The sequence below is a fragment of the Vanacampus margaritifer genome, chromosome 2 (genome assembly GCF_051991255.1).
Source record: "Vanacampus margaritifer isolate UIUO_Vmar chromosome 2, RoL_Vmar_1.0, whole genome shotgun sequence".
NCBI lineage: Eukaryota > Metazoa > Chordata > Actinopteri > Syngnathiformes > Syngnathidae > Vanacampus > Vanacampus margaritifer.
Genome location: NC_135433.1, coordinates 42,302,526 through 42,319,546, shown reverse-complemented (window position 1 = coordinate 42,319,546; position 17,021 = coordinate 42,302,526). Strand labels below are relative to the sequence as shown.

The 17,021-nt window shown below is 38.0% G+C and overlaps 3 protein-coding genes and 1 non-coding gene across 4 annotated transcripts; 3 read left to right on the top strand and 1 right to left on the bottom strand.

The window, feature by feature from the left end:
- The first annotated feature begins 536 nt into the window (after positions 1 to 536).
- On the top strand, positions 537 to 6,312 carry uck2b (uridine-cytidine kinase 2b). The gene is made up of 7 exons (XM_077558350.1): positions 537 to 705; positions 2,751 to 2,910; positions 3,201 to 3,297; positions 3,427 to 3,569; positions 4,788 to 4,885; positions 4,968 to 5,016; positions 5,097 to 6,312. The coding sequence occupies exons 1-7, from the start codon at positions 601 to 603 to the stop codon at positions 5,231 to 5,233; spliced, it is 789 nt and encodes a 262-aa protein (XP_077414476.1). The 5' UTR covers positions 537 to 600; the 3' UTR covers positions 5,234 to 6,312.
- A 209-nt stretch (positions 6,313 to 6,521) lies between these two features.
- Positions 6,522 to 11,718, top strand: czib (CXXC motif containing zinc binding protein). Its single transcript, XM_077558351.1, has 8 exons — positions 6,522 to 6,571; positions 6,655 to 6,738; positions 8,026 to 8,082; positions 8,158 to 8,239; positions 8,314 to 8,345; positions 8,441 to 8,518; positions 10,653 to 10,718; positions 11,450 to 11,718. The coding sequence occupies exons 1-8, from the start codon at positions 6,566 to 6,568 to the stop codon at positions 11,525 to 11,527; spliced, it is 483 nt and encodes a 160-aa protein (XP_077414477.1). The 5' UTR covers positions 6,522 to 6,565; the 3' UTR covers positions 11,528 to 11,718.
- A 1,433-nt stretch (positions 11,719 to 13,151) lies between these two features.
- On the top strand, positions 13,152 to 14,632 carry timm29 (translocase of inner mitochondrial membrane 29). The gene is made up of 2 exons (XM_077558128.1): positions 13,152 to 13,312; positions 13,706 to 14,632. Exons 1-2 carry the CDS (start codon positions 13,207 to 13,209, stop codon positions 14,296 to 14,298), a joined length of 699 nt encoding a protein of 232 aa, XP_077414254.1. The 5' UTR covers positions 13,152 to 13,206; the 3' UTR covers positions 14,299 to 14,632.
- Positions 14,633 to 16,708: 2,076 nt separating this feature from the next.
- On the bottom strand, positions 16,709 to 16,813 carry LOC144047458 (U6 spliceosomal RNA). The gene has a single exon (XR_013293028.1). It is a non-coding gene; the product is annotated as a U6 spliceosomal RNA (small nuclear RNA).
- Positions 16,814 to 17,021: the final 208 nt, after the last annotated feature.

The window sequence follows — 17,021 nt, the reverse complement described above, 5'->3', positions numbered from 1 at the left end:
TTATTTGACACGGAAATTAGAATAAAACAAATAATAGTCTAATTAAAACATCAAGTGCCGATTTGATGGTGAGGGATTATTAGAATAAGAAAAACAAATAATTATATTTATATCATCCTCTTCTACAAATTTAACTTGAAGGCGGGACCAACAACAAACGTCGCTGTGCGTCTCATACGATGGATTTTTTTTTTTACCCAGAAATTAGAATAATAAAAAAGATGAATCGCTGCTAAGTGACAGTTTACTACAGAGTAAATATTGGTAAACTAATTAATAATTTACGTAAATTATTAAATTTACTTTAGCCTTTTCTGGAGTTTCAATTTGGAGGCGGGACACACAACTACGTTACTGTACGTATCATACGATTGGATGTAATTTTCTGACCAGGAAATTGGAATAAAAAACAACAACTGTTAATTAAAACACCTTAGGTGCCAATTTTGTGATACATAACTATAACTAAAATCAAAATGAGCAAATACAAAATGTTAAGAAGCACATTTCAGGAGTGGTATAAAGCAACGTGTGTCCACATGGGAGGAGCTCAGTCTCAGTGATCTTCCAGCACAGCGGTCTCAGCAGCACATTGCAACTATGGCCGGCGACTCTGAAACACGCCTTCGGGACCGGGGCGACAGTAGCGACGTAATACGACAACCTTTTCTCATCGGTGTCTCTGGGGGCACCGCCAGCGGAAAGGTTGGCATCGTAACTAGTGAATTGGGTGACTATATAGAATGACCACTCGTTTTGTTTTCTTAAATGACGTGTCACATCTCATGTGTCTGCCGGCTGCTGGTTGACCGCGTGGCTTTGGTGCCGCTTGATTGACAGCTGTATCATCTGTTTAACTGCCCCGCTCCCAGCAATCACCCTGTTTAACCTAGCGCGAAAGAACGTCATGTAGTCTAGCCATATAGTGATTTTAATCGTGGTTTTATTTACTTAAAATAGTCCTCGTGAATCTCGGTTCGCCAATTGTGTAGGTGGGAATGCATTATTTCATCTTAGCTGCCAGGCTAATAAATTCCATCACACGCTAGCATAGCCAGCGGAAGACAATGGCTAGTGCTAGCGTTTATAGCCAACTTGTTTGTAAACAGTTCCAAGAATTTTCCCCTCTGGATCCAACATATGTATATTTTACTTTAAAACAGGGTGTAGTTGTGTGTCACGAAACGATAAAAATGCGGGTTTAAATTATATAGAAATAATCGCGCTTGGAAGACTACGGTTTAAACTAAAGTAAGGAATGACCCATATTCGCCATAGCGCTGTGAAGCTTTCCCCTTACTAAGGCGCCCACGGCTCTTTGTTCTTATGGTTGGTGAACGCAGCGCCACCAACGTCAGGGTTTCAGTGACATAATCTGAACCATCCATTTTGTTTAAAAAAAACAAAACCCGTTAGATTTCTTTTAAAATAAGATTACGTTTTAAGAAAACTGAAATTTCTTATCATAGATAACCTATCGCTCGAGACAATTTGAGTGAAATGTTATAGCAAAAATAGATTTTGTGGCACGCGTCACCTTTTATCGTAATCGAGAAACTAGGTCCGTGACTCCTGTCTGCCTGTGGAATCAATACAATTAAGTACTGCTTTTAAAAAAACATGGGTCTGTGTGCTGCCATTTAAGCACGTGAAATTATAAGCAATTAATACTTTTGCTTTGAGGCACATACATTTGACTTGAAGCCAAGATGCCCATTGTGGGTGGTTTGTTACAAAAAAATTCTGCGAGAACAGTAGCAAAACCTGTATGATTACATAGCTGCATTTCATCACGTGGATATTTGCATTAGTAAATTCAATCCTCTAAACTAGAAAACTGGTAAAACAGATCCAACCATTCTTAAAACAAAATTGGAAATTTGGTTATAAGTCAGCAATAAAATCAATGCATAGTATAATATGCTCTAATATACTGTAGTTTATATATTTTGGCTCCTCCCTTTATCACCAGTCAGTGGCACTAGACTAATGTGGTCTTGGAAATTCGAATCATTCTGTCCAGTTCGAATTCAGTAGCTGCGTGAATCGCATGATGTAATCTCAACCTGCTTGTGTTAGTCTGCTTGCTGCGGCACATTGTTTTAGGTTTGCATCAGACATTGAAGACGTAGATAAATGATTGATTGCCGCCAAGCCAGTGTTATTAGGCACCCAGGTAAACAATTCTCCACTAATGATTGGAGATGTACAGATCTGACTTCACAAATAGCAGAATGCTGAGTTTTGATTGCCATTCAGAAAAGAATGTGTTAAAGTATACAATACCTGCACCACATCATACTGAGAGGTGTTACAAATATTTTCCCCTTCATTTTTGCGGCAGCCAAGATAAGAGACGGCCAAAAAAATAATAATATTGTCTGTTTTTTGGCTAGTGGCTGTAATAGAAAATTGAATTAAAAAAAAAAAAGTCCTAATGAATTCCCTGTAAATCAGTGTCGGAAATGTCTGACATTTGTGTGGCTCGATTTGATAAACCCACCAGCATAGCCTCGGGCAGTCAGACAGAATGTCCTGTCAGCATTCACCAGGTGACACAATTAGTTGTCCAGGTCAACAAGGACGCTGCAGGATGGGAAACAATTGCAAATTTACCCAACCGGATTGAGCAGTTAGAAGTTTTGAAGTTATTATTATTTAACTTGAATTACTTAAAATAAAATGTTGTTCTTTCAGTAGGCAACACCATTTGTTAAAACTGCTGTCTTTCCCTTGATTTGTGCTTGCAGTCGTCCGTTTGTGGGAAGATAATGGAGCTGCTGGGCCAAAACAAGATCGACCATCACCAGAGGCAGGTGGCCATCCTCAGCCAGGACAGCTTTTACAAGGTGCTGACCCCTGACCAGAAGGCCAAAGCACTCAAGGGCCAGTACAACTTTGACCATCCAGGTATGCAAAACCTTCAAAAGTGAGAAAATAAAATGTAGACGTAAGGTCCTTCATTCCGTGGAAGGTAAAGCTATGCAGAAGCACGACCTCCACTCAAGGCTTGCCTTTACCTCCCGTAAAGCGTCCTCTTCCGGTTTCAAATCCCAGCAGTCAGCAGGCCTTTCTCAGAGGCATCTGCTCAGAGATTGAATCAAACAGCTGTTGGCCGAGGGTTACCAAACGTGCCGCGGCAGTCCATGTGTCCCTGAAGCCCGGGTTAAGAAAAGCTGAGCAAGTGTGCTTGCTTTCAGATGCCTTCGACAATGAGTTGATCATGCAAACGCTCAGGGAGATCCTGCAAGGGAAAACGGTCCAGATCCCAGTTTATGACTTTGTCACTCATTCCAGGTGAGCACACGTGATTGTCTGATGCGTCTTTCTTATTACTGCCAAGTGCGATTAATTACAGTTAAATCAGCGACGCCGGTTTCCGAGCACTGGAATTGACTCGCCAAGAAACATTTGTGCGAGTTACAGGAAGGACGAGTTTGTCACAGTCTATCCAGCCGACGTGGTCCTCTTTGAGGGCATCCTGATGTTCTACTCGCAGGAGATCCGTGACCTTTTCCAGATGAAGCTGTTCGTCGACACCGACCCAGACACGAGGCTCTCGCGTAGAGGTGTGTGGAAAGGGGCGGTGTTTACTTTTAGATGCACACAAACCACACTAATATTAGTGTACATCTGGTGATCCAAATTTTGCTCACCGAGCTAGAATGGCTGCATTTGAATTTACTTGATCAGATATGGAGAAAAAGATCCATTTTTTTCCGGCTGTGTTTGTATGAATACGATTTATAGCGGAATGTCGGTTTATGAACAATTCTGTTTTCTGAACAATAAAAAAAAATAGTATGTTAGATTAAACACTATTTTTGGTTTACAAATGCTCTTTGCGTGGCCACGGAAGGTGCAGATATTTTTGGCACGCCACATAAACAGGATTAAGTTATCTTGTTTTTTGCCTAAAATGTCACAATCCAATCTGAACTAGTTTGGAGTTGGTGGCTGTAACCTGTACTTCATTTCTGTCAGTTGGTTTGTTTGCATTTTAATAAGAATTAATGATTTGTGTTAATGCCACTTTTGTTCAGTAGAATTTTTGTGAAGTTGTCCTGACCGCTTAAAAGACTGCAAGTTAAACTGTTTCGTAAATTAATAACTATAACTCAAGTAGATGAATAAACTGTCTCGTATTTGCATTTATTGTAGTGTAAGCCTAACATTTAAAATCAAAATATTTATGTATAAACCAAATCTGCGATTACTGTTGAAAAAAAGTAATACATGGGACGACGACCTTGAAAAAATTATCGAATATTACATCGCAATATTGGAAGAGTCATAATAAGGTTTTTTTTTTTTTAAATGGTTCAACCCTAACATACCATATATTTATTTCAAAAAGTGTTCCTTAAAATGATTTTCATTTTTATAACCATGCTGCACAACAAAAAACTGTTATGGCTATCAAAAATAAGACTAGTGAAGAAACCATGAACATATATGGCAATATTATAGATGGGGAAAAAAATATGGTAACAAATTTCTGTCAGCGTTGCATATAATCCTTAATAGAGATCCAATGAGTATGAAAATTACTGAAAGGGGAATTACCCTGACCACATTTTGAGCAGAATTTCTGGTAGGAAAGGAGTCGAGGACACAAAGTGATAAGACATTGATCCAATCTTGTTGGCCATTACTCTGCTAAAATTCACTTTTTATTCTTAATGTGGCCGTCGTATGAATCGTTTTGGGGCTTACTGTATTTTACAGTGTGGGTGTCTAATTCCCCATTTTCATCTTCTTTTCAATATGTGCCATTTTTGTTCCAGTTTTGAGAGACATCGGTGAGCGTGGGCGGGAGCTGGAACAAGTGCTGGCACAGTACATAACTTTTGTGAAACCGGCCTTCGAGGAGTTCTGCTTACCAGTATGTGATGCGGCCAACTCGATGTGGCACTTTCACAGTTTCCCGCTTTTGAACCTTTTTATGTTCTGTCTACCTCAACTAGACGAAGAAGTATGCTGATGTGATTATACCCCGCGGAGCAGATAACCTTGGTAGAGCTCCAATCGTACTCAACCGTATACATTTCCCTGTGACGGTTTTATACGGTTCATCGTTTTCCCTTTGTCTTCAGTGGCCATCAACTTGATAGTACAGCACATCCAAGACATTCTCAACGGCGGCCTAAGCAAGCGTCACAACGGCTGCACCAATGGCCACAGCATCCCGCGGCAACGAAGGACGTCCGAGTCCAGCAGTCGGCCGCATTGACCTCGCCGCACCCCCCCCCCCTCCCCCCAGGGCGAGGAGGAGTGACGGGCCAGCGCTGTAAATAATGCCTTGTTGGCGCCACTGTATTTAAGATGAGTGAAAGGAAAAAGGATTTGCATCAATAATCAAAATGCCTTTTTATTACTAAGACTACTCCTTGCTATGAGTTGCATTCATTGTCATTGTTGAATTTTGGGATTCACATTTATGTCAGCAGAGTTAAAACGAAGCTCTTAGTCTCATGATGAACTTGGGTTCATATGGACCCACGTGTGTTTTTCTTGCAAGTTTAACTTTGCTTTCAATGGAGCCCCTGTGAATTTATGGAAGTTCATGCTTATGATGAATAAAAGGGGAGAAGTTTTTTTTTTTTTTTTTTTTGATCTGATGAAACTTGAACCGTCAATAGTCCGGGGAGTCTTTGTTTTGCTGGAATCCAAATATGGATGCGTGCTCCAAGACATGGTTGAGCAAACTCCGATGGGACTTTGTATGACAATCTTGGTATTTTTTCCTATTGATTTTCACTGGTCCTCCGTTCTTGTGAAGTGTAACGTGCAACACTACAGCATATGACGAAATGCCAGGCTTATACCTCGCCAATGATGCCAATAAGCAGTGTGATTACTTGCTATGGCATGGCTGTTTCGTAATTGGACTACTCTGTTTGGCTGTAACCCACTTGCTTTGTAACAATAATGGAGAATGTGTACAAGTTGTTACAAGCTAAATATTAGTTGTAATTGTGATTTGAAAAAAATAATTAAGCATCACATATGCACATACAGTATACTCAGGTTGCCAAAAGGGTAATAGCTACAGCAGCAATATCACCATGCTCCACCACAATGCCTCCATCAAGTTGCCTCAGGTAGCATGCACAGCAAGTATCAATGCCAGTTAACAGATGGACTTACAATAAAACGCTTTGAATCATTTTTTTAATATTCCCTTTTCTGTATTTTGTATGATCCGATTTACTGAATAATACCATTACAATATTACACTGGGTAATACTTGAAAGACTTGTAAATGGATGACGTCATCAACTTAACGGCCAATAAATTGACTTGACCGAGTCTGTTCGTTCTCTGTATGTGTCTCTTTAATTTTATGTACATATCTCCCGACCAAACCACAAAAACTCATGAGCAGAACCCAACTGTACAAAATAAAAAAAAATTGAAGGCTATTTTAACAATTCTTGCATTCCTTGTAGCAACCAAGGTCGCTAAAACCCGACACTGGTAATCAAACGATTATCACCCGTTTTATTTTTATGAGAGTTCCAATATTTACTAGGGGTTCCTGAACGCAGCAAAAGAAACCAAGATGGTGGTACGTTGAACTTATGCACGTCTCGTCATAAACATCGAAACCATTGTGCTCATTTAAATGATTTCTTGTCATTCTCCTGACAGAAATTCGGGCTCCAGTTCAAAGCCACTCTTGAGAATGTCACTAATGTGAGACCGGAAGGCGACGACTTTCGCTGGTTTCTAAAGGTAAGGTGTCTGCCATGCTAGTGTGCTAATTCTGACTACTGGCTAGACAAGTAAACAAGTACTGCATTTCGCTTTCAAACTTAAAATCCGAGTTGCGCTGCGGAGTTCATTATTGACCAACATATGTGGTAAGCACTCGAACTCTACACTTTAGTAGAAGTACAGATACGTGTATTAAAAAAAAAAACTGAGGGAAAAGTAGTACTGACTCTTGTACTTGAGTAAAAGTAACGAAGTACAGAGGTTTAAGTTTACTTTAGTGCATACGTTTAATGTAGTATATTTTTAAACTGTCAATTAGAAGTCACTATTAATTCATCAATCAACAACTAATCAATTATCAAATTAATCAAACTTTTAACTCATTGACTGCCATTGACAGCTATAGATGTCAAAAATTTGAACTATTCTATTAATTTAGTTGTATCCATTTTTGTTAACAAGAGTATGAAAACCTAGATTTTTTTTGTACATTTAGAACAAATTTGTAATTTAACGTGAGATAACTAGTGAAGTCATGCGAATAATTACGATTACAAATTTAAATCGCCTGATGCCCCTAATTTTTTATATATATATATATATGTTTTTTTTATATATTTTTTTAAATTTGATTTTTAAGAAAATATAATAAAAAATTAGGGGCATCAGTCGAGTACTATTTTTAATCGTAATTTATTGCATGACTTCACTAGTTAACTCGGGATTAATCACAAATTTTATATATGTTCAAATACAATAAAAAAAAAAACACTAGGTTTTCATACTCTTGTTAACAAAAGTGGGAAAAAATGTTAAAACTAATAGGAATAGTTTAAATGAATTTTTGACGTCTATAGCCGTCAATTGCAGTGAATGAGTTAATACTCGGGTAATTGTTTACAGCCATTGTTTAACTTAAAATGATCCAAATCCCAGCGGCTCACCTGTTTTCTGGATTTAGTCATGAGACGTTTGCAAGCTGAGCCTTTAGGCAAGATGTCATTTTCACTCAATACAAAATGGCACTACAAAGCAAAAAGGAAGCCACGATTGATAAGTCAGGTGGATTTTTTTTGCCTAATTTATACTCCACAAACACAGTATTAATCAGGATACCGTGCTTAGACTAGTGGGAGCAAATTGAAAATATTATTGGAAAAATTGAAAGATTTTTTTTTTTAAACTGCTGGTAATATGGTGAATGAGTTTAATATGTATTTAATATTTTATTACTTAATGTAGGTCATTTATGCCGTACTTGACACATTTTATATAACACTATTACGTTATTTTCTCTTTATTTAGCTCAAGTGTGGAAATTGTGGAGAGATTCCAGATAAATGGCAGTATATAAACCTGGCGGTAAGAATGGTGCTTGACGTTGTGTAAAAACGGCACTTTTTTTTTTTTACACACTTTTGTTTACTGTGTGCTTAGGAGAGTGTACCGTTAAAAGGAGGAAGAGGAAGTGCCAGCATGGTGCAGAAGTGTAAACTTTGTGCCAGGGAAAATTCTATCGGTAAGAGCCAGCGCTGTCAATGTTTAAACTTGATAATCATATCTGTGTAGATTCATGATGATACTTTCATGCAGATATCCTAGGGGACACCATTACGCCATATGACGTAAGCATACAGCCTGAACTGTACCAGTTTTCAAGTCTGTCATTTTTGTAAACATTGTGTTTCTCTTAACCTGGTTGTCGTCTACTTGATCAAAGGTTGAGGACAGTGAAAAGTTCAAGACGATGGTGCAGTTTGAATGTCGAGGTCTGGAGCCCGTTGACTTCCAGCCACAAGTAAGTACCTATTACAGTGGAACCTCGATTTAAAGGAGTGAAAGGGGCGAGGGGTCGTGCATGAACTCATTCGCTGCCATTGATGGCTATAGACGTCAAAAATTCATTTGAACTATTTCTATTAGTTTAACTTTTTTTCCCCCACTTGTTAACAAGAGTATGAAAACCTAGAGAAAAAAATTATTGGTCATTTAGAACAAATATAAAAATGTTGATTAATCGTGAGTTAACTATTGAAGTCATGCGATTAATTACAATTCCAAAATTTAATCGCCTGACGCCCCTAATTTTTAATACTCTTTTCTTAAAAAAAAAAAAAAGATTATTAAAAACAAAATGTCTTGGTTTTCATACTCTCGTTAACAAAAGTGGGGAAAAATGTGAAACTAATAGAAATAGTTCAAATGAATTTTTGACGTTTATAGTCGTCAATGGCAGTGAATGAGTTAATGGTTACCCATTACAGTATAAAGATATTGCAATTTTGGGACAAAAGGACAAAATGTATCATCAACTATAGATGGTATTCATAATCACGTAATGTGCCACACATTGTGTGCTGTTCATGGGTGCATGTAATGTAGGACGTCGAATGTGACCTAACAAAGGAGTATCCGCAGAGAATTGCAAGGAGAAATCGAAAACATTTCAAATTGACAAAGTGTGTTCTGACTATTTTGATTAAGGTGTTATTGTAAGGTGGTTAAAATGCATTTGATCATAATGCGATCGTGATATGTGACCCGCTAGCTGAGGCTAGCTCTGGCTAAAAATAGATTTGAGTGGTCAAAAGTTTCGATTTTGAGAATTCTTCAAATACCCTCCTTAAAGGCATGGGCCGAAGTTTTTTCTGTGGCTTTTTGGTAAGCACAACATTCAAAACTCACGCTCGAGGAAGCAGCCAACCAAGAACGAGCGTGAAACCAGCCCACCAATCAAGAGCGTGTGTTCACACAGCAAAATTTGCATATCGTCCCAAAAACGTAAAAATCGAAAAAAAAATTTTTTAAAATGGACATAAGTGTTTTTCACATAGCAGCGACGATATGCAAACAAGACAAGACACGGGACTCAAACGCCTAACATGTCTGCAGAAATAGTCCACCAATCAGGAGCGTGTGTTCGCACAGCAAAATTTGCATATCGTCCCAAAAACGTAAAAATCTTAAAAATAATTACAAAAAAATTTACATAAGTGTTTTTCAAATAGCAGCGACGATATGCAAACAAGACAAGACACGGGACTCAAACGCGTAACACGTCCGCAGAAACAGTCCACCAATCAGCAGCGGGTGTTGGCACAGCGAAATTTGCATATGCCATTGATAGTAGCTTGCCTCCGTGGCTCGAGGAAGCGGCCAACCAGGAACGAGCGTGAAACCAGTCCACCAATCAGGAGCGTGTGTTCGCACAAACAAAATTCGCATATGATACTTTTTTTTCTTTTTCTGGAGAGCTCAGTATTGTTCATTCGGTAATTTTACCGATTTGACGTGTCATCATCATTGCATATGATACTGATAGTAGCTTACTTCCGTAGCTTGTCTGGAAGGAAAAAGAGTCTCCGCTCAGAAACAATGACCACAATGATGTTGTTGTAGTAAACATGCTAGCGCTAGTAGCTTGCGCGGTCAGGGAACTAGCTAACTTGGTTTCAAAATAACCCGAGATTCTTCGCTTCTAATTCCCCAAATGATAAATGCACATAGAAACCAAAATACAGAAGACACAAGAACGTCCGTGTTTTGGGATCAAGCGATCTTACCTTACAGCATACGTGAGGGTCTTCAAACCTTTATGTTCGAGGCTGAAGCTATCTTTAATGGTCGTCCACTTACTACATCGTCCAACGATCGGAATGACCTTGAGGCACTCACCCCAAATCACCAAATCAAGACTTAAGCCATCTATCTCGACAGTCGGTATCTCACTGAGCGCCGCAGGCTTGTGAGCGAGCGTATTTCGTCCGGTTTCGCTCAAGACTGCAAAACGTTGCAAAGTTGTTCGGCAGACCCTCATAAAACCATTTTTATGCTGGCAAAAAACTTTTAAACATGTTCAGAATTTCTTTGCGAGCATAAAAGCGGTTTATCAACTAACAGTAGTGGACATTGTTTTTTCAAACCCACCTCAGGCTGGCTTTGCTGCACAAGGCGCAGAGTCGGGAACGACATTTCCGGAAGTCAACCTACTTGAAAAAGTAAGCAAGATTTGTTCATCTGATTCTCCGAGGCTGAAATATTATTATTATTATTATTATTTTTATGACTGACGTCTTCTTTACTGCTGTTTTTTGTAATAATTGTGCTCTTCTGAAATGCCATAGTAGTAGTATAGTTTAATTTGAAAGCATTCACTGCCATTGACATGAAAAATTAAATATTAATACTATTTGTATTAGTTTCACATTTTTTTTCCACTTTTGTTAACAAGAGTATGGAAACCTAGAATTTTGTACATTTAGAACAGATATAAAATTTGTGATTAATCGTGAGTTAACTATTGAAGTCATGCGATTAATTACAATTAAAAAAATTAATCGTCTGACACCCTTAATTTTTTTTTTCAGGCGATTTGAATATTTAATTGTAATTACAATGACTTTAATAGTTAACTCACGATTAATCACAAATTTGATATCTCTTCTAAATGTACAATAATTTTTTTCTCTAGGTTTTCATACTCTTGCTAACAAAAGTGGAAAAAATGTGAAACTAATAGAAATAGTTCAAATGAATTTTTGACATCTATAGCCGTCAATGGCAGTGAATGAGTTAAAAAGAAAGTACACATTCTGCTAGGGTGTGTAAACTTATGAGCACAACTTTAAGCAAGTGCCCTGTGATTGAATTTCAGTCCAGGGTGCACCACGTTTCTTGCTCCAATAATTTAACGTGTTCATGCTCATGTATTTTGTTGTCCACATTTCAGGATTGGACAGACTACGATGAGAAAGTCAAGGAATCCGTGGGAATATATGAGGTCACGCACCAGTTCATCAAGTGCTGATGATGTCATGTGACGTGATGTGCGAATGGACACTATCGGCAGATATCGTCTATCCAGTTTCCAAACTGGATTGTGTGGATGATATCTGGGGGCACAATGTGGCTTTAGTAGGTGGGGCAGACATCAACTTATATGGGCATATAATTACACACGTCAATAAAATTGAGACGATACAATTCTGAGGTTGACAATCTTGCTTCCACTCTTGTTTTTCTTTCAGATTTCACTCAGTAGTAGAGTCAGTGCTGTACCGTTCTGATAGCAGACCTGATATGTTAATGGTAATAAAAACAACAACATTATGGAGTTTTAGAACAATACTTCCTCGTGACCATATTTATCATTTCATATAGGTAAAAATGCAACATTGTTCATGTTGCTCATTGTAAATAATTTTGATTCTCACATTGTACTTTGTAATATTAATTTTATTTTTGGTATTATTCATACTTTATTAATGTTATACCTTGATTTTTTTTGCTTCATCCTCTCTGGCTCATGTTTTGAATTAATGTTTTATTATTTGTCGAATTTTATTTAATGAAAAAATACCTGTTAAAGTGACTGTCCTTTTATTTTATTTTATTGTGTGTGTGTGTGTGTATATATATATATATATATATATATATATATATATATATATATATATATTTATTTGTATATATTGCCGAGGACCTGGCGATTCGTATCACGATTCATAGGTCACGATTCGATACTGATTAATCCCGATACAAATCTATAAATTGATTATTGCGATTATTATTTTTTTTACTCAAATTTAGAAAATACTAATCAGTAAACTTCTACATGTACACTGTAAGATTAGTATGAAAATGTATTTATTTATCTGAAAATTCAGGCTTATAAGTGAGCCTCTGCAGGTTGCAGTCTGTTTCATGTTTGAACAGCACTGAAATAAAATATTAAGGATTAATGTTCCATTAATATCACATTCTTCCATGCTTAATGTGTGAATCCTAACCCTAAGTAAGACGTTTTGTTGAATATTCCTATAAAAAAAATTGATGTCTAAAAATCGATTTGGCCGCATATCGAATCGATTGATTGCGCGCTGTAATATCGCAATATTATTGCGGAATTGATTTTTTCTAACACTCCTAATATATACATATAATTATTATTATTTTTAATTATGATTATATTGTTAAATAAATTTAAATTTATTACCACAAAAAACAAAACAAAAGTATGGAAAATTAGTACTATTCAGTACTGGTATCGATAACCGGGTGCTGAAAATTAGAACCGAACCATTTCAAATGTGAAAGGTACTTATCCCTACTTGTGAGTGCACGCAGCACTTTTTTTTTTCCATCATGGTCTGATGAAGGTTGCAAAGCTGTTTGCACTTGGCAGTTTTTGTTGACGCCATGAAATTTTGAACATTTAAATTCTCCACCGCATCCACACCAAATCCCCAAAAATGTCATCATATCTGTCATTATGGACAAGGGATAAAATTTGTCCAAAAAAGGCTAAACAAAAACAAAAAAAATCACCAGTGAATGGATACTGGTCAACACTCCTAACCAGTAGGCGGCGGAAATGTATTAGTGCGTTGTTTGCCAACCTCTAAAAGTTAACAAGAAGAAGAAGACGACAGAAGAAGAAGAACCACACTGCTGCCAGTCTGACCGACCAAAGGTTTGCCCAAGATTATGGCGTTGCGTTTGGTAACCAGAAGGATGTTTTGTGCTGTAGGAGAAACTTCAATAGCTCCTCCATCAAAAAGTCGCTGGGAAAAACTGAAAAACAGTAAAGCAGGTGAGAAACGGTTAGAAGCGCATGATTTACGTTAGAACTTGAATTAGGCAACACGTCAGGAGCCTACACTCTTGTAATAAACGTGATTTTTCTTTTGCACCGTTCACGACAGATGCATTAATGAAGTCGAAGTGCACGTTTTGGATAGTAGTCCTCCACCGAACAGTTCCTCGAAAACCTTTATATTCTTGCCTAAATCACAAAAGTTTGTTACTTAAAGCTAATGGGTACGGTATGTTTGATCAGCTGCTATAAAATATTTTTTAGTGTTTGCCAACCTTGATTTGAGGTAACATTGTATATTAATAATGTGTTAATGTAAAAGAAAACACAACATCAAATAAAAAGGTCAATAAGGTCCTAATGTTATTTTGCATCTTTGACCTTGTTTAGGTACATGGATTCGCAGTCTGGCATCTGACTACAAAGAGGCGTGTCTCGATATGGTAGTCGGCATCCGTGAACATCCCGTCAAGGCGTCCGTTTACTTGAGCGCGCTCGGAGGTGCATTCACCTGTTTCTTCACAAAGCCTGATTACTCCTCTTTTGAAGTTTCCCTCCTGGAGCGCTCCAATCAGCTAGCTCTGCTGTCATCGTGGATCCGCAATGCAACCTCCGATTGCCACGTGCAGAATCTGCTTAAGCTTCGCAATGAGGGCCGACTGTGCCATGTCAACCTGGGACTACTCTCTCTGATTTATTTTAATGACCATACCCCGGACAGCAAACTGTATGAAGCTCAGTGTTCTAGTGTGTCTGTACTCTGGAGAGAGCTCCCTAGACGTGTAATGGATGTCGGCTTTGCTGGTCACTGGTGGATCCTGGACTCAAAGATGACAAACTATGATGTTAATGAAGATGACTTTGCTTACCTACCCGTGCATATGCAGCAAACGTCACCGCCCACTGCTCAGGTGGTGGAAACAAATGAGCGACTGCACAGAGAGTCCTGGCTTGCGCTGAAAGTGGAAGCTGAAGAGAAATAAACGATTGAAGTGGGCAAAAGCAGCACAGTAGAAAAATTTAATATTGAATGAGGATTTGGATTTTGGAATATCATCAATGAACCTACATCTGAAAAATCTACACAGGCCCCAATTTTTTGGATTAACTCATGGGATTAAATGTGCACCAAATGTTTTTGAATGGTTTCTGGGTAATTACTGGCTGCTGATTCCGAAAGTGACATCCATTTTTATTCAGCTACCTCAAAATAACCTTAAAACTATTTGGGCACCAAAATATGTGTTGATCAGTGCTATATTTCATTTTAAGGCAATGTACTTACCGGTAAATAAATATACAATAAATGTTGTGCTACCAGTTGTATTATTTGTGGTTGTATCAGGGAACATTTTTGTTACTATGGTTGGGTGAGTACCAATACCGGATACCGTTATCAGACTGGAGCATTTCAATCATGGACGTCACGAACACACACACACGTCTTTGTATCATTGTGGGGACATCTCATTGACATGATGCATTTCCTAGCCTCTTAACCTATCCCCAACAATTAAAAAAAAATGGTTGCCTCCCCTCATTCCTTACTCTAAACTCAACCATAACCCAATTCAAACCTAAACTCTAAAACCAAGTCTTGACCCTCAAAAAGAGGTCTGAACTTGTGGGGACCACCAAAATGTCCCCACAATGGTAGTTAAACCTAGAAAAACACAAGTATTGTAGCAAAGACAAAGGCACGCACCCACACACATGTATATTATTGTTGACAAAAAGTGAAGTGAAAATCGGTTGAGAATCTAATATTTGAGCAAATTATGATTTTTTTTCTTTATATGTTCTAATCAGCCCCGCTAGTATGAACACGACATTATGGTTGACATTGCGTTTGTGGAATATATATACAGCAAAATCTACCTATTTTTATCCATCTCGCGGTGGCCATTTAGCGACTTGATGGCGACTGAAAATGACGTCACAGTTGCTCATCTATCAGTTAACCCATCACGGCTCAGCTTTGCGAATGTCACATGATCCAACTCAGAAAACGAGAGCCGTGATTGGTGTTACTTGAAGCGTAATTGTTACGCTCCTTTCATGTGTTATGGGGGGTGGGGCTTGGGGGTTGACCTTTACCACTTGAATTCGTAATTACAACTGAGTTTTGTTCACGTGCTTTTGTTGTCATAGTAATAAATAAATAGATAAATAAACATGGCAGACGCGCCCACCCTGCTAGCTGCCGTCGTTTTTGCTCGTAAAACCGAACAATTACGGCAAAAAATTTGTTGTAAAGGATAGGACATTGAATTGTGGAGCTAAGTAATTGTTTAGATTATAAAACAACTTGCAAGCGGACGATAACGCCTTTATATGTTTTTATGTCTTACCATTCATGAATCAGACGCTCTCTGCCATGTTGAAAGTTGAAAAGTTGTCTTAGCTCGAACTGGAGTATTATACTGCCTTCATCATGGTATCTAAATTATGGTAAATACCTACGGAGAGTAGAAAATTGCACGTGAACGCCCCCTCGTGTCGTATTTTTCCACTAGACAACTGGGAATTTATTTGATACCCAAGTTTCCAGCTGAGAGAACTTTTCACATCCCTGGGATAGATAAAAACGAGTGGATTCTGCTGCTGAACTCGTCTTCCACAAAGGCATTTTTTAACAGAATCTATACATTGCATTAAAAGATAAATTGGATTTACTTGTTTCATTTCAAATCTCTCTACAAAACCCATGTACCTGCTCAAATGGGCTTTTCTTAAATTCTATATTCGTGTTATGTAACTTGGCTCCGTTTATGGTTTTGGTTGAAAACGATGAGCCCATTTTGTAAAACGTGTCCAAAAAAACAACAACACACAATATAAAAGGATATAATTTTTTATTTTTAATACACATATATTGCCCAATGGGAACAAGGTGGTGAGTGGATTTGTCCATGTTATTTTTGAGAATGTAATTTCTGTTTCAAGAAAAGAGTCAAACTAATGGATTAAAAAAAAAAGAAGACTATTTGTAATACATCAATTGAAGGAAAAGGTTGTCCAATCCAATCCACATTTCAAGCGGACATTGCCTAAATCAAGCCTCGTCACTTCGCGCCTCACGAACCATCAGTGTCTTGTACAAAAACATCTCGAAACAGTTGTGAGAAGAACATGCTGGGCTGTGGACCATCAATTCGCTCTCGTAGACTAATAAAACGGGCGATGTTTCTTCTTTTTCGCCGTTCTAAATCCGTTATCTTGGTGTTATGATAGCAGAGTAAATACCGTATATTGTAATCCCCAACTCGTCCACCCGGTGGCAGTAGAGAAAATAATGTGTAATTCCCAACTCATCCACCAGAAGGCAACAGAGTAAACGCTATTTATACTGATTTTTATGATTTTTTTCAATTTATATTCTAAAAAATCATCAAAAATTCAGAGCGCTTCACGAAATTGCGTATTATCCTTGCGCAGGGCTATACTAATCTTCTCTACATCGTTCCAATTATAGTACATGCGAAGCCGAAGCTTCACAGGAAGCTGGGCAGCAGTCTGGTATATAAATACATGCCTAAACAACACTTCTTACAAGTCAGGTGTCAAACCAGCACCAAATAGACACACAATATGGCTGCAAAACTCCATTTAAGAGGGCATATGGAAACCACTTCAACAATATTTTAGGTATTGTGTCATTGTAAGCATCAATTCACAGAAAACAAACTAAAAAAAGGAAATGCCT

Bases quoted from the DNA above. Each gene is read 5' to 3' on its own strand.
- uck2b (XM_077558350.1), top strand. From the start codon at position 601: ATGGCCGGCGACTCTGAAACACGCCTTCGGGACCGGGGCGACAGTAGC. The intron at 4,886-4,967 runs GTATGTGATGCG...TACCTCAACTAG, and splicing joins TCGAGGAGTTCTGCTTACCA to ACGAAGAAGTATGCTGATGT. The intron at 5,017-5,096 runs GTAGAGCTCCAA...CTTTGTCTTCAG, and splicing joins CCGCGGAGCAGATAACCTTG to TGGCCATCAACTTGATAGTA.
- czib (XM_077558351.1), top strand. The intron at 8,346-8,440 runs GTAAGCATACAG...ACTTGATCAAAG, and splicing joins ACACCATTACGCCATATGAC to GTTGAGGACAGTGAAAAGTT. The intron at 10,719-11,449 runs GTAAGCAAGATT...TCCACATTTCAG, and splicing joins AAGTCAACCTACTTGAAAAA to GATTGGACAGACTACGATGA.
- timm29 (XM_077558128.1), top strand. From the start codon at position 13,207: ATGGCGTTGCGTTTGGTAACCAGAAGGATGTTTTGTGCTGTAGGAGAA. The intron at 13,313-13,705 runs GTGAGAAACGGT...GACCTTGTTTAG, and splicing joins ACTGAAAAACAGTAAAGCAG to GTACATGGATTCGCAGTCTG.